The 27,920-nt window shown below is 37.9% G+C and overlaps 1 protein-coding gene across 10 annotated transcripts in view; it reads right to left on the minus strand.

The window, feature by feature from the left end:
• The window catches only part of Ralgapb (Ral GTPase activating protein non-catalytic subunit beta), a 93,541-nt gene that overhangs the window by 4,422 nt on the left and 61,199 nt on the right, over window positions 1-27,920 (minus strand). For all 10 annotated transcript variants that reach the window (XM_051187519.1, XM_051187510.1, XM_051187485.1 and 7 more), the window contains 9 exons: window positions 27,407-27,513; window positions 25,839-25,991; window positions 24,785-24,994; window positions 20,284-20,442; window positions 16,052-16,217; window positions 13,088-13,210; window positions 10,585-10,721; window positions 2,005-2,113; window positions 1,258-1,336 (listed from right to left, as the gene is read on the minus strand). In XM_051187519.1, the coding sequence (XP_051043476.1) occupies window positions 1,258-1,336; window positions 2,005-2,113; window positions 10,585-10,721; window positions 13,088-13,210; window positions 16,052-16,217; window positions 20,284-20,442; window positions 24,785-24,994; window positions 25,839-25,991; window positions 27,407-27,513 (1,243 nt within the window). The remainder of the gene's footprint in view (window positions 1-1,257; window positions 1,337-2,004; window positions 2,114-10,584; window positions 10,722-13,087; window positions 13,211-16,051; window positions 16,218-20,283; window positions 20,443-24,784; window positions 24,995-25,838; window positions 25,992-27,406; window positions 27,514-27,920) is intronic.

The following is a 27,920-nucleotide window of genomic DNA, read 5'->3' on the forward strand; positions in this document are numbered from 1 at the left end:
ATAAGTAGTTTTAGTTCAGACACAACTCTCTCCCTATGAGAGAGACATAAGAACTCACACCAGGGCCTGGGGACCTGTTGTCTCTTCCTGCTGTGGCCTGGAACCACGGGCCATACACACTTATTCCTGGGGCTAGGCTTTTTAAATAAAAATAGTGTGAAAAAAGATTCTTAAAGACCACTACTAAGGATGTGGGGCAGAAAGACCAGGCAAATGTATTGCAGAGGGCTAAACATCTGGCTGCCAAATAGATGGCTTTTTTTTTTTTTTTTTTTTTTTTTTAAAAACAAGACAGGGGTTGGGATAAATCTGGGTAAGAGAATTAATTCAGGCATAAAAAGATAAATACATAACATTTATCTGAAAAACAAAGTCAGGAAGTACATGCTTAAAGATGGAAATGGGAAGGTTTGTATTGTAAGAATACAAAATTTCAGTTATGCAGAGTAAGTCCTAGAAGTGTGTGCACTGTACCAAGTAAGGTTGTAATACTGTATTGTATTATTAAAAATATAAGAGGGCAGAGCAAATAATAGTAGTAGTAACAATAATAATGAATAATAATACATGATAGGTACTGTGGGTGGTAGGAGACTTCTGGAAGTGATATATATATATATTTATTTACAGGATATATTGTGGTCATGGTTTCATGTGTATAATATACCTCCAAACTTAATAGATTGAACATGTCAAATATATACAACTATATTTCAATAAGGTAAATTTTTAATTTTTTTTTTTCTGAGGCTCTCACATGATGACTTTTCCCTTCCCCAGAGCTCCTGGGATGACTGGGAACTGACTGGGAGACCAATGGAATAGCTAACAGCTATATTCACTAGTCTACCAAATATTCAAACATGGAAAAAAGGGTCAAAGTATGCCATCTTGCCAGCCCTTTCTTTGATTCTTATTTAGAAGTTGTATTTTACTTTTATTTGTATGAGTATTTTTTCGTGTGTGTATGTGTGTATGTATGTATGTATGTACACATTTGTACCTGGTGCCCCCAGAGGTCAGATAAAGGAGCTGGGGTTACAGCTGGTTGTGAATCACCATGTGGGGGCTAAGAACAAAACCAGGATCTTCTCCAAGAGCAAGTATTCTGAACCCCCAAGCCATCTCTCCATTTCCTGATTATTTATGTTTTTGCCTTAACTACTATTTGATTATAATTCTTTATTCTTTTATTAAGCTGTACCCAACAGATAAAAACAAACATGCTGACAAACTCAAGCAAATAAGAGGACATACCTCAGAGAAGTGCTACTATTTGCAGTAGTTTCCACACCAGTGCTGATCTCAGTCATAAGATCTGAGAGGGGAAAGTTTTCTGGAAGAAAACAACATTACAGCTACCACCACCTGATTTTTCCAAATTCACTTCCTAACCTCTTTACAGGCAGTAACAAGTACCATCACGTGTGCTACACCACAATGGAATCCTAATGACTCCCCACATAAAACATAGTGTCTTTCACAATATATTTTGGCCAAGTTCCCCTAAAGCAGAGGGCTTTCAGAGAATATGATCTGTGGCTGTGAGGGCCTGGTCAGAAACAGCCGTGACACTTTCCTATAAACTCTAAACTGGACAGGGTTCTAGGCTAAGCATGCATTTCTGATATTATTAAGCCACACAAAAATCCTAAGAAATGTATCCACGGCAGAACTTTTTAAGGACAAAGGAAGCAATTATATAAATGAGACAACCTGTACACATAGAAAAGGTAACCCAGAGCTCCTGGGAAGACTGGGAACACTGACTAGGAGAATAACAAAACAGCTAACAGCTTTGTATCTATTAGTCTATCAAATATTCACAACTAGAAAATAAGGGCCACAAGTATGACCAGTTAACAGGTTTTCTGAAAATGGGTAAAGAGGCTAGAATACAAAACCAGGTTTATGAACTGCAAGTCTCTGTATCCACCCTTTTCAGACATTTTTAAGTAACTGTCACCTTAATAATTCAAGAAAACATCTTTCCTCATACAGTACCTATATCATCATAGCGTTCCACCCAGACTACAGACACTCTTGTCTCAGGTCCAAGGGGAGGCACATGGCGACCCTGAGGCAGCTTCTTCATTCTGGAACTTGGACTGAGCTAAGTAAAGAGGAGAGAAGAAAGAATTTTTTTTTAAACTACCCAGTCAGACATTTATCAAAATATCTAATGACATGTCTATGTCACCAAAGTCACTTGGGAAGAAAGTGTGAAATAAATTTGCCAAAAAAACTCTTCTACATTTTCTCCAGTTAGGAGCTTGACCCAGAAAGGGAAATGAGGTTTAACAGAATCAGAGGAGGAGCAGGGAGGTGGCACTTGCCACCAAGCCTAATGACCCACATTCTAGAAGTCAGTTGTCCTCTGATGTCTACACATACACACGTGCATAGTTGGGGCACACATACACACATACCAAGTAAATGTGATACAACTTTTAAGTACCAAAGGAGTACTAAACAACTGCAATTTGCATGAATAGCAATAAGATTTGCATGTCATGTTTTAACAAAGGTTTAAAAGAATTGGATCTATCTCTGTTGTAGCCAGAAAGCTATCTATATGCTTTCTAGGTAAAGAAATATCACTACTTTGTCTGCGGATCTTAGTCTCTAAAATCAGGAAGTTATTCCTAGTTCCCAGATGACATGTGCCAGTAGCAATCTATACCTGATTTTCCTCATATTTTCTGCAAAAGACAAGAGTTCATTGGTCTTTATGGCAAGCTTATGCACAAATTTCTCTTTTCTACCACTCAACTGGCTTATTTTTACTGAACTATTTTTGCTATGTGTCTTAAGTCAACATATTAAGATGCATTTTTCATTATGCATGATGTTCTATAGTACATAAATTTTACTACTTAACATTCCCCAGTCTTTTATTTAAAAAATATATACTCCAGCAGTGCCACAATGAACATCATTGCACATACTGTATTATGCATTAGTACTTTTTAAATATTTCAGAATTTTTATGGACATATATGTTGACCACACATCATCAGCCCTCATTCCTCCATCTTTTCACCCCACTTCTGTTCCTTTAATTGCTCCACATATCCTGTATATTTCCTTTTTATATATACATACATAATTTTATGTGACTATACAAAACCTAGAACCCACAAAAAGAACATTTGTTTTTCTGAGACTAGCTTAATTCTTAGTTGCATCCATTTTCTTTTTAAAGATAATTTATGTATCTGTATGTGGGTGCCCAACCATGACAAAAAAGGGCACTGATTTCCCTGTAGCTGAGGTGATGTTCAGTTGTGAGGCACCCAAAATGGATGCTGGGAACCAAAGCAGTCCTCTGCAAGAGCAGTAACAGATTTTAATCACTGAGCCATCCCCTCTTCAGGGCTTTTAGTATGAAGATTCAGATCTTATCAAAGACTTCTGAATCTATTGAGATGATCATCTGACTTCTAGCCCTGAGAAAACATTTATGTGCTGTATTATTACATTTATTGATTTTTGTATGTAGAACCACAGAAATCTCCAGAATAAAGACAACTTGATCAAGGCCAATGATCTTTTCAATCTTGATTTGGGCATGCAAATATTTTGAGCATTTTTGCAGCTATGTAGCTTGGTCTATATCATTCCTTCTGTTGTGTCTGTGTCTTGGTATCAGAATATTAGTTCAGAACAGGCTCTGGGAGTGCTCCATCCCTTCTTATTGGTAACAGCCTGAGAAGCATGAGTGTTAGTCCTTTACAAGTCAGTGGATTCAGCAGTGAAGCTAATCCAGCCTGGCTTTCTTTTAGGAAAGACTTCTTTTTTAAGTCCTTCAACAATGTTGCTTGTTATGAATCTGTTAAAATGATCTCACCCTGATTTAATTTTGGTATTCTCTATGTACCTAGAAAACTGTTCCTGATTTTTAGATTTTCTATGGAATACACATTTTTAAGGTATGTCCCGATGATTTTCTGAATGTTATTGTTATCTGTCGCAAGAAACTCTCCTTACTTTCATTTCTAGTTTTATCCATTTGTTACTTCTCTGTTTTTTTCAGACAGTATTTCTCTGTGTAACAGCTCTAGCTGTCCTGGAACTCACTTTGTAGACTGGGCTGGCCTTAAACTCAGCGATCTACTTGCCTCTGCCTCCCCAGTACTGCCACCACACCTGGCTTTCTCTTTCTTCAGTTAGCTTGGCTGAAGGTCTGTCCATCTTCTGAAAGAACCAACTCTTTGTTGCTGTGATTCTTTGTACAGTTTTTCTGTTTCCATTTCACTAATGCTTGCTCTGATCTTAATTTTTTTCTGTCTAATGATTATAGGTTTGATCTGTTAGTTTTTCAAGATCTTAAGGTGAACTGTTAGTTTATCCATAATCTATCTGATTTCATATATGTGGGCACTTACAGCTATAATCCTCTGCTTTGGCCTGCTTTCACTGTATCCCACATTTTTGGTATTTGTTTTCATTTTCATTTGATACTTGAGATTTTTGTATTTCCTTGTTTCTTCAGTGACTTACTCATTGTTTTGTTTAATTTTCCATTAGTATTTATACTTGTTAAAACTCACTTTATATACTATTGGATGATCTGTTTTTCTGTTTATTTATTTATTTTTTTTTTTTGTTTGGATGACCTGTCTAATGGTGAATATTGGATATTTTTACTATGCTAGGGTTAATGTGAGAATTTACATTTAGTAGTATTAGCTTTATAAAGCTGTGTGCATACATTTTCAATATATGTTTTAGAATTATAATGTCCCATTAATTAACTGTTCCCTTAAAGAATATGGAGAAACTCTTCTGACTAGTTTTGGTTTGAAGCATGTTCTTATCAGATTTAGAACAACAACAAAGGCTTGATTTCTTGTTCCATTTGAGTGGATTACCTTCTCCATCCTTTAACCCTAAGGTAGTCAATTTTATCTGTCTTCTGTGGTGTGTTTCTTGGTGGCAACAACTCCCTCTTTAAAATTCAATCTGTTCAATTTGTGTTTTGATTGGAGAAATGAGATCATACTATTGAAAAGTATTAACAGGACAGTATTCATTCCTGTCATTTTGTTGATCTTAGAATGGTGTTTTCCTGTTTCTCTCTCACTTAACTAACAGAGTTTGCCTGCTCCCATATCCTCCCAGATGTATTTAGCTTTCTATTTAGTGCAATGAATTCCTTTCAGTATCTTTTATGGAGCTAGTTTAATGGTCATGAGTTCTTTTTTTTTTTTTTTTTTTTAATTTTACATGTCGATCCCAGTTCCCCCTCCTTCCCTTCCTCTCTCCCCTCCCTCCTCCCTCTTACCCTCTCTTCCCCCTCACATGCACCCTGACCACCCTCCCCTCCCATCCCCCACCCCAATTCCACATGTAGGGCAATGTCATCCATGTGGGGTCATGTAAATCTGTCAAGTCATTTGAAGAAGGGACTAGGACTTCTCTCCTGTCTCTAGGTTAAGGGAATATCTCTCCATGGGGGATGTGTCAGCAAGGTCCTTTTGTGCACCGAATACATCTTGGTTCTACTGTCTGAGGTCCCTTAGACTGCTCAGTCCTTCTGGCTGAGATCCACCATATTCAGGGGGTCTGAGTCAGTCCCATCATGCTGGATTGGGGGGCCATTAGGGCCTGTTAGCTCCTCCTTGTTCAGGTCAGCTGTCTCTACGTGTTTCTGCAACCTGGTCTTGTCCTCTCCCTCTGCATCTGGATTCTAGTTCGACTCAGTGTTTAGTTATGGGTGTTTGCTTCTGTTTCCAACAAGGTACTAGATGAGGGCTCCATGATGGATAAGTAAGTTGTTGCTCTCACTATCCGGGAAGGGCATTTATGGTAGCCTTTCCACGGTTGCTCAAATTGTTAGTTGGAGGCAGTCTTGTAGGTCTCTAGACCTTTCTTTAGGTTCAGTTCTCTTCAAACCAATAATGGCTCCCTTTTATGTTCTCTCTCTCTCTCTCTCTCCTATCTTCTATTCCTACCCTGACTCAATCTCCCTAGTCGCATGAGCTTTCCTCTCCTCCCCTTCTCTTGCTCTTCTCTCTCCATTCACGCCCCCCCCCCACTTCCCATGTGTTCTGGGGGACTTGTCCCTTCCCCCCTTCTGTGAGGGAGGTCATGAGTTCTTTTAGGCTGTTTTTATCATAGAAAGTTTCCCTTTCAATTATGACCATTTTTTTTTCTGGGTATAGTAGTCTGAGTTGACAGTTGCCTTACAAAATGCATTATTCTCCATGGTTTTAAAAAGTTTCTGTTGAAGATGGAGGAGTTAATTTAAGGAAAAAAAAAAAAAAAAAAAGAGGCCATTAATTTGAAAGAGAAAAAGGAGGGATATATGGAAATATTTGGAGGGGGAAAAGAAGGAAAGATGATATAATTATATTATACTCTTAAAAATGAAACAAAAAGAGCTGGGCATGGTGGCATACCCCTTTAATCCCAGCACTTGGGAGGCAGAGGCAGGTGGATCTCTGAGTTTGAGGCCAGCATGTTCTACAAACTGAGTTCCAGGAAAGCCAGGGCTACACAGAGAAAATCTGTCTCAAAAACAAAAATAACCTCCCCCAAAAGCAAAAAAATAATAAAAACAAAATCTTCAAAAAGAAGATTCTGTTGAAGAAATGAATCTGCGTTTACTCTAATGTGCCTTCCTTTACATATGACTTGGTGTTTCTCTTTTGATGCTTTTAGTATTTTCTTTGTATGTGTATACACGCACATTTCCTTTGAGGACAGAGTATAACTTCAGGTATTGTTCCTCTGGTGTTGTTCACTATTATAAAGATAGGATCTTTTTTAGACTAGTCAAGTGCAGTAGTGAGAAGGGGAAGTGTACAACAGGAGTTCACTCTGGACCTGACTGTGACTAATCAACTGAGATAACTCACTACCTTAGGACCAGCCAAGACAGGGTCTTGTAATGACCTGGAACTCACAAAGTAGGCTAGGCCAGTGAGCCTGAGAACTGGGAGTACGAGCACACACCTTCAATCCTAGCTTCTTTTCTAATGTGGACCAGTGATGGAACTCAGTCCTTTTGCCACTGCTTTGTCCACTGAGCCACCTCCCTAGCCCAGGGTACTATTTTTGCCCTGTATACTTAGTGATTCAATCATACTGGATAGTAGGAGGTTCATTTTCTGCTCTACTCTCATATTCTAAAAATGCTGCCTGTATCTGGATTAGCATCTCTTTCCCTAATTTTGGGAAATGTTCTGATTTTACTGAAATGGTTCTTTAGAATGAAATTCTCATTTCCCTATGCCCACAATTCTTAGATTTGGTCTTTTCATGGTATTCATACATCTTGAAAGTACTGCTCTTATTTTCTTATCTTTGTCCATGTTCAAGTGTCCCAATTTCTGTCTTGTTTTCAAACTCTGATACTCTCTTTGATCACATCTATTAGTAATGTTTTTCATGAACTTTCAATTTATCTTACTGTGTTTGGCATTTCCAGTATTTCAATTTGGTTTTTTTTTAGTATTTCTCTTTATTGAATCACTCTTTCATAGCCTGTATTGACTGTTTTAGTTAAAAACAATTTTACAGCCAGGTGGTGGTGCAACCCTTTAATCCCAGCACTCTGTGAGTTCGAGGCCAGCCTGATATATAGATTGTGTTCCAGGACAGGATCCAAAGCTACAAAGAGAAACCCTGTCTCAAAAAACCAAAACAAATTACATTTATTTATGTGTATGCTACAGCATGTATGTTGGGGTCAGAGGACAACTTGTGAGTGTTGGTCTCTTCTTCCACCATGTGAGTCACAGAGATCAGGTGTGATGACAAATATTCTTATCCTGTGCCATTTCACCTGCTACTGTATCAGCTTTCTCATTCATTCTGCTGGGTTTTTTTTTTTTTTTTTTTTTTTTTTTCGTTATAATTCATTCAGGAATTGTTTGTGTCTTCTTTAATTTCCTCCTCTGAGACTGGGTCTCATTTTGTAGCCCTGGCTGGTCACAAACTCCAGAAATGTGCCTCCTTTGCCTCCCAAGTGTTAGGATTAAGGCGTGTGTCACCACCACACCTGGCCATCTTTGAACATACAGTCATTTGTGTGAATCTCTTTTACTGAGGGATCAGTGACTTCTTTTTTTCTTCTTTTCACGACAAAAGTCTCACTGTACTTTGGCTGGTCTTGAATTGATAGAGATCGGCTTGCCAGTGTTGAGATTAAAAGCATGTGCCACCACGACCAGCCTGGATTAGTGATTTTGTTTGTTTTTGGTTTTTTTAGAGACAGGGTTACTCTATGAAGTCATAGCTGTCCTGAACTCACTCTGTGGATCAGGCTGGCCTCAAACTCAAGAGATCCACCTGCCTCTACCTCCCAAGTGCTGAGATTAAAGATGTGTGCCACCACTGCCCCACTTGGATTAGTGAGTTTTAGGAGTTATGTTGTCTTGGTTTTCCAGGCAACTTGTGTTTTTGCACTGGGCCTTGCATATCTATGTTAAGTGACTGGTTGAATTCTTTTTCAGTTATCTTTTAAATAACACTGTTATTCTTTCTGAGGGAGTGTTTTTAGGGGAGGCTACAGACAGATGTAGTTTTCCTCTGCTAGACTGGTGATGGATGCACCAAGCATAACCACAGCACTCATTTGGAATTAGAACATTACCTAAAAAACAGTCAAAGGGTAGACCCATGACAATACAAGAATAGTTTTTTGGTTATTGTTATCAAAGGGCTGTAGAGATGTCTGGCTCATTAGCATTGATGCTCTTGCAGAGAAAGGATCTGGATTTGATTCCTACCACCTTACATGGCATCTCACAACCATCTGTAATTCCAATTCCAGGAGTCTGGACACTTTCTTCTGGCCTCCTTGAGCACCAGTCATGCATATGGTGCACATACATACACACAGGCAAAATACTCATATACAAAGAAAATAATTAAGTCTTCAAAACAACAAAAAAGGAATTCAATCAAAATACGTAGGGCATTCCCAGCTCCTGAGAGAGAATATGAGGGTCAGGGCAAGCAGCCACTGAATATCTGCATTTTTTCAAACTGTGTTCTGTGAAGCCTCTTAACCTCCTGAAGTTTAAAACCAGGAGTCACATAACTTGATATTTTTACTAAATTTATTGGTGGAGAACTTAAGCATGTACTAGTGCTAAAAAATAACCTTCACAGTTACACCTAGTGATTAATGCAGCTGAGGCAGAACTAGAAGTTGAAGGTTTGTCTAAGCTACAGAATGTGTTACAGGTCAGCTGGGGCAACTTAGTAGAACCTGTCTCAAAATAAAAATAAGAGGACTGGGGATACACTTTAGTGAGAACATTTGGCAAGCATGTGTGAGTCTCTAAGCTTAATCCTCAGAATAATTTTCACTGTGCAAGGAACCAAACTAAAATGCTATATAAATTCAGGAATGACTTTGACCATGCTTACATTTCAAGTTTTTTATTATTTGTGTTAATCTTATTCTTACAGCCTAATCATGTGTTCTTGTTACCACTTAGTCATTTTTCAGTAAAGATTAAGGGGTAAACATTGATAAATAGCTATCATCCACTGACAAGTATAAAAGCAAAGGCTCTTTATATGCAGTAGGAAGTGTATGCCACACTCAATAGATTTAGCCATACACACTAGCCTCCCCCCTTTATTCATGGTGATACATTCAAAGACTCTCCAAAGTTCTTGAAATTGTAGTTACTACCTAATCCTATATGTATTCTTTTCCAGTGCACAACCACACACACACCACAGAAACACTTCAAATAAATGTATTAACAATAATAAAACAGAACAATTACAATTTATTTCAGTAAAAGCCTATGTGAATTTTGTCTCTCCCTCAAGAAACTTCATCATGCTATATTCACTCCTCTCCCTGTGATGATATAAGGTGATGCAATGCCCATATGAGTCACAGTAAAACACTGTGACACAGTGCTAGGCATTGTAAGGTTAACTTTAATATAAGCACTGCAGTACTATGTTCCATGACACCAAACCCACACTAAAGTGACAGATGAGGAATGGGTGGGGAAGCACATAGAGTGAGTACACAGGTGCTGAACAAAAGGATGATTAACATTCTAGGTGGGGAGAAGCAGGATTTTGTGAGGTTTCACCAAGCTATACAGAGGCTACATTATTTTAAACTTACAAATTGCTTATTTCTACAATTTTCCTTTTAGTATTTTTAGACCATAGTTGATCATGGGTCATAAAATGGCTAAAAGCAAAGCATCAAACAAAGGAGAACTGCAGTATTTAGAGTCTTCAAAACTGCCAGCTTTGTACAGCCAGTTCTTAGATGAATAATGTGAGATAACGAAATCTAAAGACAGCTCCTCTGCAATGCTTAGTGGATACTAAGGACAACAGAAAGCCTCAGCTAACAGGACTGAGCAAGAGAACTGACCACAGCACCAGAATGTCAAAAACAAGAAAAACACTGTCTTAGAACCAACTTTTTATCATAGATTAGAAAAATGAAAAATCCATTTTAAAATACTTCAGTTAATGAATCAGTACTCTTGCTATAACTTCTACAGTATAAAAAAATAAACTTTCAGACTTGGTTCTACAATTACTGCCACTTCACCATAAAATTTTGGGCAAATCAATAAAACAACTTACCCTCTGTGAGGAATTAAGACTGTCTGTATGATTGGGGACCAGCTCAAGTGTCAGGGGTGGCTGCTTCAGAATTCCAGGCATAAGATCCATATTTGAGTCGCTATCTTGGTCTGAGATATTACTTTCCAAAGAATCAGCTGTAAGATAAAGAAAAAAATTATTTGCTACTCCTCTGGAGCAAAGTTTAATTATGTTAACTAGTCTAACTACCCTGACTGACTGACAGCCAAGCACCGTCTCCGTAGCTAGTCTTGGCAGACATCCTATGAAAGAGCAGATGATCTTACTGCAGGATTTACTGATCCTAGAGATCTTTGCAGCATAATTTTCTTTGCATTTTATTTAAAACACTTGAAACAATGTAAAACTTGGGACCCAAGAGACAGACAGCTCAGTAGTTAAGAGCAATGGCTGCTCCTGCAGGGGAACTGGGTTTAGTTTCCAGCATCTATAAGGTGGCTTAGATCCATCTGTAACTCCAGTTCCAGGGGATCCTGCCCAGCTCTAGCCTTCATGGGCACAAAAGGCATGCATTCAAGTGTACATAATACATGCAAGCAAATCAATCATATACAGAAAAGAAAAGAAACATTTTAATCTTTCAATAACCATAAAGCTCATTCTTGGCTGAATCTGGTCTGTGCACTATAGTTTGTCATCTCCTGCTCTATAGGATAACTGAGGTAAGACTAGAAAATTATAAATTCAAAGCTATCTGTTATTCTCTGAATTATTTACATATTCAATCAAAAGCACCATCCTAAGTAGTCACTGAGACACCCGAAAGCCACCAAGGACCTAGTCTGAATTTAAAGAACAATCTGGTGGGAAATAAAAACAAAACAAATCTGGTGGGATTAAAAGACAAAAGAAATGAACAAAACACCCAAGAAAATAGAGATATTTTATTTTATGCAAACATGTTTTGCCTGCATGTATGCATATGCACTACATGTATGCTTGGTGCCCAAGAAAGTCAGGGCATTGAATACCCTGGAATGGGAATTACAGATGGTTGTAGACTACCACATAGGTACAAAAAAATCAAACCTGGATTCTCTGAAAGAGCAACAAATAATCTACATCAGAGCCCTCTTTCCAGCCCCAGAATATGAATATTAACAGGAGCTGAGTCACTGCACACAAATGTCAAGTGACATTAAGCAGATATCATGATCGTAGGCTAAGACTCAATTGTGGGAAGCCACAGTATAAACAAAGGCTCTAGGTCTGGGAAGACTGCTGGTTCAGACTATTTAAAGAAACCAGGCAGGTACTCAACTCAGCTGGGCCTCAACTATTGGAATGAGGGGGCAGATCACAGCTCTGAATGGAAGGCAGATAAATATTATGATGCTGATCATGGAAGGTCCTTCTACTATGGACCAAAGTAATAGAGTATGAAACAAATGGGAGCCTACAGTGAGAAATCAAGGTCAACTACAAAGGTGGGGAAGCTTCTAAGCTAGCCATAGCAAGTCTTCACTCTGGAGATGAGACTAGGAAGAGTAAGTGCTATTCAAGGTTGAGCCATCTCTCCAGGCTCACACAATTATTTTAAGCAAAATAAACCTGTGAGTTTAGATTAAGAGTAAGCATTAATCCATAAAAGTGTGCCATCTTTTCTAGGCTGCTCAAGTTTTTTCTGCTTATTGTCCAAAGATGACTGAGATGTCATCATGAGGTCCTGCTAGGGGCTCCATATAAAAGGTTTCACATGGGAAACAAGAGCTAGGTGGGCTTCACTCATAAATTTGTGAAAGGAATGACCAAAGCAGAAAGCAAAACCTGTACATAATGGTTAAGTTACATGGAAGACAAAGCTAGGGTTGAAGATGAGCTGTACATAAAGAATATTTGGTACTTGTCATTAGAATGCATAAAGAAAAAATGAAATTTTTGTCACATACAGGAAATTAATCATGGTTTCCAATGAAATGACTCCTAAAGACAAACATGTCATTTTCTCATATGACATCTAGACACACATAAAATCTCTGATATGAAGGAAAAAGGGAGGAATAAGCCTGATGTAAGAAGAAAACAACAGAATGCAATAGGGTAGGGGAAGATACACAAGTTAGAGCATGTTTTTTTCTTGTAAAAAGCTGATTGGCTGATAGCCGGCCAGGAAGAAATTGGGTAAGATAGCCTGAGACAGAGAATGCTGGGATGATGAGGAGTGGAGTAAAAGAGACACTGGTCAGCCACCGAGGAAGCAGGACATGTAGAAAATAAGGTGACAAGCCATGACAAAGCATAGAGAGTCTGGCTCTTATGTTATTTCTGTCAGGTATTTGGTCATAGTATCAGAAAACTAACTAACATACTACAAAACATTATGATAGGATCTCCTTCCTGTGTATAATCAAGTTACAGCACCTTTGTTCAGAACCTAAAGAATGCCTCTGATGACTTCAAAATCTCCTTCACAGCACACCATACCAAATAGTGAATATACAAAGAGATCCTAAAATAGCACTATGCACAAACGTGCTCTTACTTAAGGACTCCACGGGAGAAGGAACCACGAAAGCTATTTCCGTTAGGGCATCAGCATAATACAGCACCTTCTTCTGCCCATTGAAAATGCTAGCCCCAGCATCTTCAGAGGAAGTTACTTCATCTAGGAATAAGAAACAATGAATGGATCAGTACTTAAGAAAGTTGGGCATCTTCACCTCCTGTTCACGAGCTCTGGTCACTTTATAAAGCTACAGCAGTTCCAACAAGAACCAATTTATAGGTGAGAAGAACTAACCATGTGTGTTAAGCTCCTTACAATAATTTTATATAATTTGTAGTTTGTGAAATTACTCTATATCAGAGCTGGACACTTTACTGCAACCCTGCTTCTGGCTCTTCCTTCTATGGTAATCAGTGATGTAAAAACATACAGGGAATTTTAGTAGGAAGTATCTGCTCTATACTAGAAAGAATAAGTTGAAACACTTTGAACTAGCCTAAGTCTCAGTAAAATGAACATAAAATAACCAATATGACATCAAAGATCAGGACCTTCACAGGAAGCTGGCACATAGATTTCAGAAAAAAGGAATATATGAAGCATGCTTATTTTCCAATCACAATACTTAAGATTTCATCTAGTAGAAGATACCTAATGCTGGTTACCACATGGTAAGCAAGAATTTTAGAGCAGAGGTTGGCACACTTTTTTTTTTTTTTTTTTTTTTTTTTTTGCAAAAGACCAGATAGTGAATATTTGATGCTCTGCAGGGAATACATCTTTGCTACAACTACTTCTGTCACTGTAGGACCAGAGCAGTTATATACAACACACAAATGAGAGTATGGCTAAGTTCCAATAACATGTTACTCACAAAACTAGTTACAGGCTACAGCTGAAAGTCTCAGAAGGAGAAGGCACTGTGCATCTTCTATGGTTGTTACTCCAACATCTACTCGAAGCTAAAGTGCAGTGGGACTGACTACATACAATTTCTCTGTCAGAGTCAGGGTTAAGGAGAAAAGAGACTAGAGTCCAGCTAGTCTCCTCTTCTGACTATGGGGTTTGTGCATGTAAAGTGTGAAATTGCCTTTCTTTACTATGACAGAAGACAAATAGGGACTAAGCAAAAATTCAGAGAACAGATCTAAAGGGAAACTGCAAAAAAATGGGGTGCTGATAATTACATAAAACACTTAACCAATTTGGAATTTCTTGGTCTCCTGGAGAAATCAATGATCTTCAAAATTTAAGCCAGGTTTAGCTTGCTGTAAGGCCTAACAATCTGAGTTCAAGCCCTAGAACCCATGTTCTAGGTGAGAGGAGAGAAGTGACTCTACAATGCTGTCTGTTCTCTGACCCCTAAATGTGTAGTGTGGCATGCATGAACGCACGCACGCGCACACACACACGCACACACACACTTTAAAAACAAGGTCTTACTACATAGACCTGGCTACCCTGGAACTCTATATAAGAACCAGGCGGCCTTGAACTCAAAGAGATCCACCTACTTCTGCCTCCTAAGTACTGGGATTAAGGACATGAGTCACCATGCCAGGCCAATAATATGTTTTTAATTAATAAAAATCTCAGCAATTCTCATTCAGGTTTAATATCACTTAAAACCATAAGCATTTGAAGGATTTATTCATAAAATGGTGTAGAAAAATCTACTCAGTGGTAGAATTTGCCTAGCATATATTAGGCTATAAATTCAACTCCCAGCACCATATATACAAATAAACAAACAAACAAACAAAAAAAACAAACCCACCACACTCAGTGACATATTTATAAAAATGAAAAATGTGATTATCTTTTAAACAATTCTACTTAAAGAAATTTAATGTATACATATAATGGGTACATAGAAATTAAAATTATGGTATGCCCCACAATATTTTACTACAACTTGAGGAAAAATTAATGTGGTGACTATTTTGTTTACAATCTAATAAAGCTTGCCTGAAGAGCAGAATGCAAAGCTAGCTACAGTCATATAGCCAGGCAGTAGTGATGCACACCTTTAATCACAGCACTTAGGAGACAGAGGCAGATAGATCTCTGTGAGTTCAGGGCCTCCTGGGCTTCATGAGAATCTAAAAGACAGCTCATGCCTTTAATCCCAGCACTACAGAAAACATAAGGCAGGAGCTCAGTGCAATTGCAGAGAGCAGCTGAGGTCTTCAGCATGTCATAAGACCTAAAGGTCAAAGGTGTGGCTACAGTAGGATGTTTGGCTGTTTTATTCTAAATAACAACAGATCTGAATCTGAGGTGTTACTATTCCTGACCCTCAAGGCAAAGGAACAAGAAGTTGAAGCTAAGGTGTGGTTACTGAACCCTTAGAATAAGCGAAGAAGAAAAGTCTGTTTGTTCCATATACATGATACTGTGTTTCCCTTTTTGGTTAAGGTATGTTAGAGTGGTGAAAATTTAACTTGTAGCATTTCAGTATTGTCTGATCTGCCCTCCTGACTTAAAAAAAAAAGAAACTACTGTTTATTAGACACATCTTAGGTTTATTAACTATTTTTATAGGCAGCTGTATTTGTTTCTTTACATATAAAAGAGAACACATCAGATAGTAATAATTAAGTAGTTAATTTTGTATTAGTTAACCCTGCCATTACATCTTTCACACACATAGAAAATAGCTATAAAACTAGACAAATTAGGGATAGCAAGATGGCTCTGAAGGTTATGGCTCTTGCCTCCATTGACATGAGTTCATCCCTACAACTCACACAGTGGAAAGGCTGTCCTCACATCCACAGGTACATGAGCACCTCTCCTTACCCAACCCTCCTACACAAAATAGATAACTTACGAAAGAGAAGAGAATATACAAACTAGATGTGACCCCATGAAGTCTAGAATTGAGGAAAGACTTTTCCTCCGTATCACCTGTTTAAAATGTTAAAAAGGTTCATGGGAAAGGGGAGGGAGGAGTAAGAGAAACCAAATCAGAAATAATTAAGCTATTATAAGTTTTACCTTGTTCAGACCCTTCACCATCATCACAACTATTAATTGACCAACTGGTGGACACATGTCCCGTCCAACCAGGATGTCTGCCCACATCTACTGACCAGCCAAGGGAAAGCAAAAATTCTAGGAAATGTGGCTGAACATTTCTGGAAGACTCCACGTTCTTTAAAATCTGAAATACACAGCAAGCAACAGTTATGAGGGGAAGAAATACAAAGATATATGAAAATAACATTCAAGAACTACTGAGCTTTAAAGCTGTTGACAAATCAAGGCCTAGTTCAGAGTAAGTCTGAGAATATATGACTACACTGAAAATGAGTGTTCTAGAGTTGGTTGGCTGGACTGGCTAGCCCTTGTCTCTCCACAGCAAAGTGGGGATAATGATGGTAGTGAAGATTATGTGAGATGTTAAGTAAAATCTTAAGCTGTCCCTCTGGCAAAACAATTACTGAGGCAAGCTTGTTTATTAGGAATAAACAAAAGGGGCCAGGCTGTGGTTGAGCATGTCTTTAACCCCCGCACTTGAGAGGCAGAGGCAGGTGGATCCCTATGAGTTTGAGACCAGCCAAGGCTGTTACACAGAGAAAATCAAGTCTTGAAAAACCAAAACAAACAAACAAATGGTACAATGTCTGTGACTTCACAGTTAACAGCCTGTTAATGAAAAATGTTAAACAAGAACGTGGTAACAGCCTTTACAAATGGAATAAAACTACAAGCCTACTACAAATTCAGTACAGATTAGGTATAATAAATGAATATGAAAATGCCCTTTTCTGAGTTCAAAGAAGACAAGACAGTATAGGAAAACAACGTAACCAGAAGATTTCCTTTCCTATTGGCCAGAGAGGGGAAACCCTCATTCTCAACAGTGGTCTTGAGGTTGGCAAAATTACTCAGTGTATGAGAGAGCTTGTTACTAAGCCTGATCACCTGAGTTTGATCCCAGAAACCCAGAGTGGAAGGAGAGAACAGATTCCCACAAATCAGTCTCTGACCTTCACCTACATACCATGGCATGTGGATGGGCACAGGCACACAAATAAATAGACATGAAAACATGGAAAAAATTAAAACAGTCGTTCTCACCTGGAAGTCAAAACAACAATGGCCAGCCTGGAGAAATTTTTTGCTATCACAGTATGATGGTTAGTGTTAAGTATCAACTAGACAAAATCTGGGAAGGAAATCTTAATGAAGAATTGTCTAGATTAGAATGGTCTATGGGCAAGCCTATAGGGTTGGGTTTTTTGCTTTTTTTTTTTTTTATTCACATACTATCTGTTTGTTTGTATGTATGTTTGTGAGGTAGCCCTAGCTATCTTGGAACTCACTATGTATAAACAAGGCTGGCCTTGAACTCACAGAGATCCACCTGCTTCTGCCTCTCAGGTGCTAGGATTAAAGGTGTGCATCATCACCACTACCTGACAAGATATTCTTAATTGAGTTAACTGAGGTAGGAAGTTCCACTTTGGGTGCAGGAGGTTCCATTCATTGGCCCAGTTCTGGGATGACGTAAGGGAGAAAGAATGCAAGCCTGAATGCCATTGCTGGTTCCTGAGTATGGGTGAGATGTGACCAGCCCCATATAGCTACTGTCTGACTTCCCTGACACCACTGTGACACCTGGAACTATGAGCTAAATAAGCCCCTTTCCCCTCAAGTTGCTTCTTTCACAGTATTTTATCACAGCACACAGATAAGAAACTAAGACACAATGACAGAACAATGCTGGATCCACAGCCAAAGATGTTGCCCAATGGTCTGAAATATATTGGGCAACCCCCACAACAAAGAAACAGCTATTCTGGTTTTTTTTTTTTTTTTTTTTTTTTTTTTTTGAGACAGGGTTTCTTTGTGTAATAACCCTAGTTGTCCTGGAACTATCTCTGTAGACCAGGCTGGCCTCTGCCTCCCCAGTGTTGGGATTAAAGGTGTGTTCCATCACCATCTTGTAGGTGGTGTGTATTGTTCTTATTTGCCAGTTTTTAAGTAATAAAGTAAATTAAATTTTTTAAAAATAGAAAGAAACATAGTTAACACTTGTTCTGATTAGCTTGCTGCCACATGACAGCCTAAGCTCTCTGTGATGATACAGTTTTTTTTTTTTCACGTGCACCACCACCTCCTGGCCAAAACAGCTGCTATTAATCACTCAGTTCTTAATCTAGGAAAATAAGGAATTCCTTTTGAAATTAGAAATGAAGAAGGAGACAGGGAGAACGTGCCAAAACCATTTGGAAAATTTTCTAAAAATAAAGACTCTCTTAGCTTGCCCCAGGCCTACAATGTTAGCAAAAAACAAGATCCATATTTAATCGCCATATTTAAAAGCTCCTCTCAGATGACTGAAGCAGCTCATCCATGAATCTCTAGTCATTTATACAATTCTAACTGATGGCAACACCCTGCTCACACGCCTGAAAAAGCAAGAAGAAAAAAAAGTTATAGCTATTACTTCTCAGTCTATTATGTGTCATTTCCACAATTATCTCTTATACACAGGATCAATCTCTATACTTGTTTTATTCACTCATAGCTCTCAAATTCTTTTTAAACATTTACTACTTATGCAGTGTGAGAGAGCCAGACAGCAAAAAAGAGTGAGAAAGTACAAGAGTGTGCAAATTGCCACGGTATGCATGTGAAGGTCAGAACACAATTCTGGGAGTCACTTTCTCCTTAGTGTAGGTCTAGGGATCTAACTCAGACCACTAGACGAGGTTGGCAGTAAGCTCCTTTACCCAAGGAGCCATCTCACTGGCCCCTCCTTTGGCAGTAGGAAACAGGGCCTCACTACATAACCCCAGTTCTCTTTTTAAGTTTTGATGTGAAGTCTGTAAGTAAATAACTTGTGAGATGTTGTCAAAAAGCAGCAGCAGATGATTCAAATATAGACCTTGCCGCTTACCTGCTAGCAGCCAGAAATTACTCTCCACTGGCTAGGAAAAGGAAGGTTTCAGATATTCTTGAGAAGTCTCCAGAAACCTTCATTGTTTCCTGATCACCCACAGCTCCCAGAAGCCCAAAGAAACTAAATGGATTAGGAAGTGCCTCAGGGCTTTCGTCCTTTACAGGTAGGAGAAAAACTGCCTGATAATTTCATGTGAGCAATACCCTAGTCTTATTAATACAATTTACAGGGTTCTAACAAACACAAAGTCATTACTGCTGCCACCATCCTGCCTTCTCAAAAGCTTTGAGCATATTGACACCGTGATTAATTTCAAAAGATGCAAATACTCTCGATCTCTGGAGAATTTATGCTGTGGTCAGTGTATACTCAGAAAACGCTAAATGACCTAATCTCAGAACCTTAAAATTAGGTTAGGTCTCTCAGGCTTCTAAGACACAATTGAATACCCCTATTGACATGTTAAATAAACTGTGAGTGCTTCTTCATGCCTGCCTTCCCTTAGATAATTCTACCACCTGTTTACTGTAAATCTTGTTTACCTGTAACCCTGGAGCCCACCAGAAAGCGGAAACTTGAGCGTGTGCTGAGTCAGTAACACAAATAAAAAGAACTTTCTCATGAAGTCTTCAGCAGCTCACTAATGCTAGTTAAAACAGTGCTTCTTATGGAATGGAAACATTCTGTAGCGCTGGTAAATTTCTACAAGTGTAAAGTGTGTTAATTTAATGACTTAGGTTAATGATACTGCAATTCAAATCATATGGTCACAGCACCCTAACATCTTCCTTTGACCTAGTCACAGCCACCGTTTAGCCCATGTTACTTGCCTCCAACAGAAACTTCATATCTCCTGCCATTCCTCTCAGCTCTCCATTCTCACCCAATTATACATCCCTTCACCCTCCTTGTCTTTTCAGTTACCAATATCCAACTGTGTTTTACTTCATGTTTTAAGCTTTACCTGGGCTGAAACGGCTTGGCTTGAAGAGAAAACCTCACACTAGTTGGCAGGAGCCCAGGGAAAATGGTAAGAAAGTGTTTAGCTCTGGCTCCCTGTGGTTAACCTTCAGAGTTTGTTTTACCTCATGAGTATGAATTCCTTAGGGAAACGGAATCCACACTGACTCCTATCTAGCTATGGTTCTTTAGAGTGAAAAGGCTCAGGAAACTAGGCTTCAGAGTCATAAGCATTCAAGTTTCTAAATGAAACAAGTCTTAAGCACAGAATACAAAATTCTCATGTCAAGTACGAACAGCTGACATAAAGTCTTGGATACTTATAACACAGAAGAAAGGAAAAATTCAGAACTCTTACCTCTTGGTTCGTCTTCTGACCTGGTTTCATATAGAAAATAAAAACTGTGTCGAAAGGACGACATGGCAAGAGATCCAGATACCCAATGTCATCAAAAAACCCAGGTATGGTAGAATCGAGTGCAATGAGGTGAGGAGGTAGACGACTATTTGCAGGTTCCTGTCATACAAGAGAGGAACAATTGTTAATCACCACACTACTTTAACCATAAAGCAGCATTTACAGTTTGGTTGGTCAGTCAGTCATCCATTCTAGTACAGTGTCTCAATATAGCTTGGCAGCCAGGGTAGCTTCCAACTCACTATGTAGCCTTGGCTGTCCTTGAACTTGCAATCCTTCTGCTTCAGCCTCTTAAGTACTAGGATTACAGAGTTTGTCACCACACCCACTTTTTCTCATTTTAATAAAAATTAAATTATAATGCAGCAGGAGTAAATACAACCACAATCCTAAAGTAACTGATTAATATGTTTATACCTAAAGTTATTTTTATTTGCTTCAGACAATTGAGGTTATAGTATGTATGTAATTTGAGAGCCTGTTTTCTCTAGAATATAATGCTTAATAAATATAAAAAGTTTTGAGATTTAATTTTATTTTACATATGTATGTGCACCACATGTGTGCCTAATACCCATAGAGGCCAAAAGAGGGTATAGGATACTCTGAGACAGGAGTTACAGGTGGTTGTTAGTAATAACCATGTGGGTGCTGGACATTCCCATTTGTGTCCTCTTGAGCAGCTAGTGCTCTTAAAAGCTGAGCCATCCCTCCAGCTCCTCTAAAACTTTATAAAATAGATTTTAAAAACTCATCCATTGCTCATACAGATGCAACAGTATAGTTACACTTTCTTGCCAACACACTGTCTTAAATACAACCAAGGTAGCAACTGCATACCTTGGTATTTTTCTCCAATGAGAGAAAAACATAACCACAGAAAATGATGGGACATGAATTTTATAGCAACTTCATTCATAACTGCTAACATGTACAAGTAGCCAAAATGTTTTTCAATAGGTGAATAGATAAATTGCTTATTAATGAAAATAAATGACATATTAAGTCCTAAAAAGTCATGGAAGAATTTTAAATGCATTGTTGCTAAGTGGAAAAATAACAGTGTGAGACAGCATTGTACATGATTCCAATCATGTCATTCTGGAACAGGCAAAACAACACAGAAAATAGCAGAAAGACCAGTGTTTACAGGGATCTGTGGTGGCAGTGGGCACTCTGCACATGGGAGCATACATATGCCCATACATGCATATACACACAAAATCCACATATACACAAAACACATAATATTTTTGAAGTACTGCAATGGTAAGCACATTATACAATTTGTCAAAACCTATTGACCTGTACAATACTGAATTCTAATGTAAATTAGAGACTAGTTTATAACCCATGACTACTACAGCAACACATCAATGCAAGTGGTTAACCCAGAAAACTCTGGGGGCAGGTAGGTGTAAAGGACCCTCTACACTTCTTGCTTGATTGTTCTGTAAACCTAAAGGTTCTTGAAAAATACAAAATCCATTAACTTTCATCTTCTTTGTCCTGACAAAACTTTAACAAAACAAGGTTTTGCCACGTGATTTTTGTTGTCGCTGTTGCTGCTTTAGGAAAGGCACTCCCAGGAGTGGTAAGAATTAACTCTTTTTCACACAGTAGGGATTCCAATCTTGATCTGTGAATATGATACTTAAAATTCCTGCCAAGGTTTGTGAAACACTGACCACAGACATTATCTCCCTGATATAAACAGAGAAGAAGTCATAGTAGAAGATTTCAAATAGTCCCATGCCAATTCAAGGCAGATTTTTTTTATTTCGAGTTTTAGAGATAAGGTCCTATTATGTATCCTTGCTTGATCTGAACTTGCTATGTAGATGAGGCTGGCCTCAATCTCAGAGATGCACCTACCTCTGCTTCCCAAGTGCTGGGACTAAATGTGTGCTCAGATTTTTCCACTCAGTGAATTTTCTTAAAATATAGTTAGACCTCCCATTTTTCCTTTTACTTTGAAATTGTGGAAAAGGAATGTGGGTACTGGCATGCTGTACACACCATGTAAGCAGTGTTCACATACTTGTGTTTTTCCATTATGTTTCTTCCTGTAGCTTTTGCATAAATTTTTTTAATGTATGTATTTTTATGTTAGTATTTCACCTGCAGATGAAGTATTGTGTGTATATATGTCCATTTATTTTTTGAAACAGGATCTCACTATGTAGCCTTAGTTAGCCTGAAACTCAACTACGTAGACCAGGCTGGCCACAAACTCATAGAAATCTGCCTGCCTCTGCCTCCTGGGTGCTGGGATTAAAAGTGTATACTGCCACATCTAGCTTCACAATGCAATTAAAATTTTTATTTTTACTTATCTTGTAAAGTGTATGCACCCACCTATATGAAGGTAAGAGAACTTTGGGAGTCAGCTCTCTACTAGCCCTGTGGGGTCCAGGATCAAACTGTGTTTGCACAGGCCTTTGCACGCACACCTCTCCCAGCTAAGGCATCAATAGTTCATCACATTGTACTTTGAGGTGTATTTTATAAATAGCCATTAACCTTTTAATGCATTTATTTTAAATATTTTGATGGCTACCTAGTTAAGAAGTTATACTCCCTTCAAACTGTCTCCATTTCAATGCAATCTCTTATGTAGTTTATTTTCATTCTTATTTCATTTTCCCATTGTCCTAGGGGGTAAATCTTCCTCAACATTCATTTACCAATAATTATTTAAGAGGAAAAGTTAAAAAATGCTCACTGTCTAAAAATTTCTCATTGTTATATATTGCCATATGGTCGAGGTACAAATTGTCAGATTTTTCAAAAAGTGCCTCTAACTTGTTAGAGAGGCTTGACACTTCTAAGATGTTTAATGTATGAACCCATACTATGCATAAACTTTAAGATCAAATCAGTATTATTCTACAAAATCCTGATTTACTTTACTGTTTGATGGGGTCAAATTACTTTCTTAGTTGTTTTACTAATATTTCCCAATAATCAATTCCCCTTACATTCTTTGACAAATCATACTAAGTTGTAAGAGAATTCACTTAACATGATTCTGACTCAAAATTCAGTGTTCATTCCCTTTAATACTTTTGCACATATATTCCTAAAATTGGTTTGCATTTGCTTCTTAAAGTATGCAATATCTTAAATTATTAGACATATGCTAAAATTTATAAAAATAAACTTGTAATTTTCTAACTTTTCCCTAAACTCTGGTAGAAAATTTAAAAAAAATGAACATAATTTTCTTGGATCTTAGAAAAGGCTGAGAAGCAATGAACATTATTTTCTTAAAACCTTAAATATTCTAAAATATTAACAAGAATAGAAAAATTACACTCTCGTCTTTTATCTCAATCTCTAGCCCTTCGCCCGATTAGTGGAACAGATTGTAGTGTCAGCGCTACAGAATTTAGAATTTTCATCCCAAATATTTTGATTTACTGCTTCTACTATGGTAATTTACTCCACAAGGAATATCACTAATCATTTGTAAGCTGGACCTTTGTTTGTGCCCTCCTTATTTACTTCTATAGCTATTGTTTTCCATTATCTAGTCTTTTATTTTGCATTTATTTTATTCAGAGATAAGGTCTCACTAGGAACTGGTTTAAAACCCAGTTTATAGACCAGGGTGGCCTCTAAGAGGTCTAGGTACCTGCTCTGTCAAGCACTAGGATTAAAGGTGTGTTCCACCATGCCAGGCTCTTTCCTTTTTCACTTTAAGAGATTTTATGTTTACATTACACATCTCAAACTATTTTCTACATTATAAAATATATTCTCTCTACATGATGAAATCTAAATCAAACAGCAATGTCTTTCTGCTTTCCTAAAAAAATTAAATGACTTATAGTTAGGTTAGTTGCACTTTTCAGGCAAGTTATCTACCTACCTACCTACCTACCTACCTACAGATACTAGGGCACAGAACCCCAGCCTATTTTAAATTTTTTTTTTTTAAAGATAGGCTCTCATTATGTAACTCAGGCGGTCTTTTTGTCTCCACACTATAAGCACGAGCCACCATAATCAGCTAATCTTACCAACTATACAACACAATAGTACAGAACTGGGGCTGAGAATGTAACTCACTGGCCTAGCATGTGCATGGCCCTGTCTTCAATCCTGAGAACTAAAAACCAAAGACCAAACACGAAAATTTTAGAGAACTACAGAATTGCCTTCATTCTTTTAAAGAGTGACAGGAAAAAGCCAATTCAGAGCTGAACTTACCATTGAAGCAGTCCCCTCACAGGTGCACTGTCCTGGAGCCCATACTGAACCCACAACAACAGCATAAAACTCCACTGATTTTCATGCAGAGTAAGTATAGGCTGGGTTTTTTTGTTTGTTCACTTGTTTTAAACCTCTCTTCATTTTGTTAAAAGTATTATAGCTATCATCAGCTGGTGATTAATTTGTGAATACATTTATAATCATAGAAATTCCTAAAAATTACCTTCAATGCCTCTAAGGACAAAAATCCAAAGTGAGAAAGGAAAAGGCGAGCTGTTTGGAATTCTTGGGCAGGAGGTGGGGGCTTACAATCCGTAACAGGATCAGGGAAGCTTCTCTTCTGCAATTCTCCCTCGCTCTGCTGTTCCAGGTGTATTTCATATGCAATCTGCTGGGCCATACCACTCCTTAGTTTTTCATGCCTCTCTTCTAACTAAAAGAAGTCAGATATTTTTAAAGTGTTTTCTTAAAATGAAATGTTTCTTTTAATTTTAAAACAAAAATAAAGCAAAACACAACAAAGAAAATGATAAGTTTTGCTGACCAACATTACGTTTCAGCTAAACAGAGTATAGAATTAAACAGACATGGTTCAAAGTTGACTTATAGCCAAAAATTCTTCCCCAGGGCCTAACCAATTGCTTCTTCATCTCCTGGCTATAGAATCTCTCCTGACACTAGATCTTTGCTCTTGGAAGGACAGAGCTGTTTTCTCACTAAACCTGCAGATGGTTGGTTATCTTCACCCTTGTATCCATCCTTCACAAGGTATCTATCCTTATGTTTTAAAATACTTACCCATATGAACTCCTTACCTTTTGGTCAATCCTACTTTAAAGTTTCACCTCCTCATGTGTGAAGATACTTCTAAACAAATTGACTTAATTACACAACCACCTCAATCTTAACTACTTAGATCACACATGAACAAATGCTCTAAGCCTCAGATGTGAGCCATTTTCAAGGGTTATATTAATCTCCAATCCTGTACTAACCAAATATCTGCCTTTAATACCAGAGTTTGATCATGTTATCATATTATTGAAACGTTCTGCGAGCAGTCCAGGCAATCAAAGATCCTGTCTCTAAAAGTTGTTTAGTTCTTATCAACTGGCCCAAATCCACACATCCATCCTTTGACATGGCAACCTCCTGATGACAGAAACCCAAGTTGTCATCTGCCTCTCCTAACACTAACAGCAATGCCTGAACACATATACCGTCTAAAAATGTTTCCATTTATCCTTTTAGAAAGACCTAACAGTAACTTGTCTTACTTCTTCGGTGACAATTTCATGTAAATCTGGAATGCTCAAGTCTGCTTTTACAAAAGGAATCTTGTCCACCTCTTCAGGAAATGGTCGATGTTTCACAGAATACTTAAATCCAACATCATTTTTAGGAACTGGGCGAGGTTCTGGCACAAAAAGCTGTTAAAATAACACAAATGGCATTATAGGTATTAGACATTATACAACAACTATCTCTGATGACATGTCTTCTAGCCATGTCCCTGGTCTGTTTTAATGCTTCTATTTTCCTATGCATGCATATCACTAACACTCAGCAAGAAACTGCACATGCTGTACTATGGTACTAGCAGAAAATCTATAAACTGTGTACTCAATTTCATTTTTCTAAAAATTTTTGTCAATTTAAGAGATTTCATGACTAATAAATAGCTTGCAAGCCTCTACTGACCAGGCCTCAGTCATCTGCATCCAAGTTAATGATTAAAGCAGTTTAGAGTTTTAAGACTCAAACTTCCAGCCAGGTGTGGTGGGGCATGCCTTTAATCTTAGTACATGAGAGACAGAGGCAGGTGGATCTCTGTGAGTTCCAAGCCAGCCTGGTCTACAGAGCAAGTTCTAGGACAGCAAGGGCTACACAGACAAACCCTGTCCTGGAAAGAAAAAAAAAGATCCAAACTTTCTTAATATGTGAGCCTTTTTTCCTAAGAGCTCTCAAGTCATTCCACACAGGACCTTCAGTGAATTCAGTTCCTTTCCCATTCTGCTTCCCCTTGAGTTTTACAGAGTAACTGATGTAACACAATTTGTTCAGATCACTAATAGACTCAACTCAGGACTTAAATTTAGAGAGAATCCAAATGCTAGGGAATTTCATTATAATATTTAAAAGTCATTTTTAGTAACATAAGTAAGCTTTTAAAAGTAATCATTTAAAATCAGTATAGCAAATGCTTATTTCTTTAAGCTGTAAAACTTACACAGAAAGAAAAATGATTTGAAGAAAACTCAGTAAAACATGATCAAACTATGGCTAGCTCTCGATGAAAGTGACTGTAGGTGATTTAACATTTCCTTTATCTAAACTTTCCAACAAGCAGAAAATAGCCACATAGTTTTAAATTTATAAAATACTGCAATAAATTGTATAGTATATCAGTAATTATACAGAATGAATCATGCAAAACAATGTGAAATTAAGTCTTACATGTTAAAACTCTCAAAGGCCAATACAAAATTTCCCCATATATGGTATGCATCTAACTTTTAAAGCTGAACAGAAATGCCTGGGACCACTATTTAGGATAGTAGTCCTTATTCCTAATTGAGCATCACCATCACTAGGAAACTTTTGAAAACTATCCTTGCCTTACAAGTACCTGTAAGGAGTTCAGTAGACCTGAATTCTAGGTTCCTCGGATGATTATTATGTAAATTCATGATCCCTCACTAGGGATCAGAAACATGTAACCTATGACTTTCTGTTGGAATGTTATTTAGTCTTTAAATCATCCACACACGCGGACACACACATGTACACAATCATATGCACCCATGTATATGTACTCACACACACACTGTAACTTCTGATGTACCTTCTGATTTGCTTTTGCTCCTCTGGGTAAAAGGCAAAGTTGCTGAGCCCATGCAAGTCTTCCAGACATTCCCCGGACCAACACAGTGACAGAGGGGAAAAAATCATCTAGAATAAAATGGATGTGTAAAAACTTTTACTTCAGATAACAACCATTTAATATACAACCTGCTATCAACTGCAGAACATTTCATGATCAAAGCCCAAGCACAATGCCTCCTATGTTGCAATGACACAGCTAAGTGCCATGAGTACTTCTACCCCACTCTGTATCAACCACCCTATTTTAACCTTCCTAACATGCTCATATACCTCTAAACGTATGTGTTGGTGAAATGGTATCTATCATGGCAAACACACTTAACTTTCCAGTGTTGGACAACTTTTATGAAAGAAACAGGCTGGATATCTACAGTGTTGACATACATCTGCTCAAAGATCGGGGTGCTGCAACTCTAGGCACTGTTTCCTCTCAGTGTAAGTTCGGGGGTAGAAATATAAAAATTCAGGATCCT

This window comes from Phodopus roborovskii, unplaced genomic scaffold, assembly GCF_943737965.1.
Source record: "Phodopus roborovskii unplaced genomic scaffold, PHOROB, whole genome shotgun sequence".
In the NCBI taxonomy this organism is placed as follows: Eukaryota; Metazoa; Chordata; class Mammalia; order Rodentia; family Cricetidae; genus Phodopus; species Phodopus roborovskii.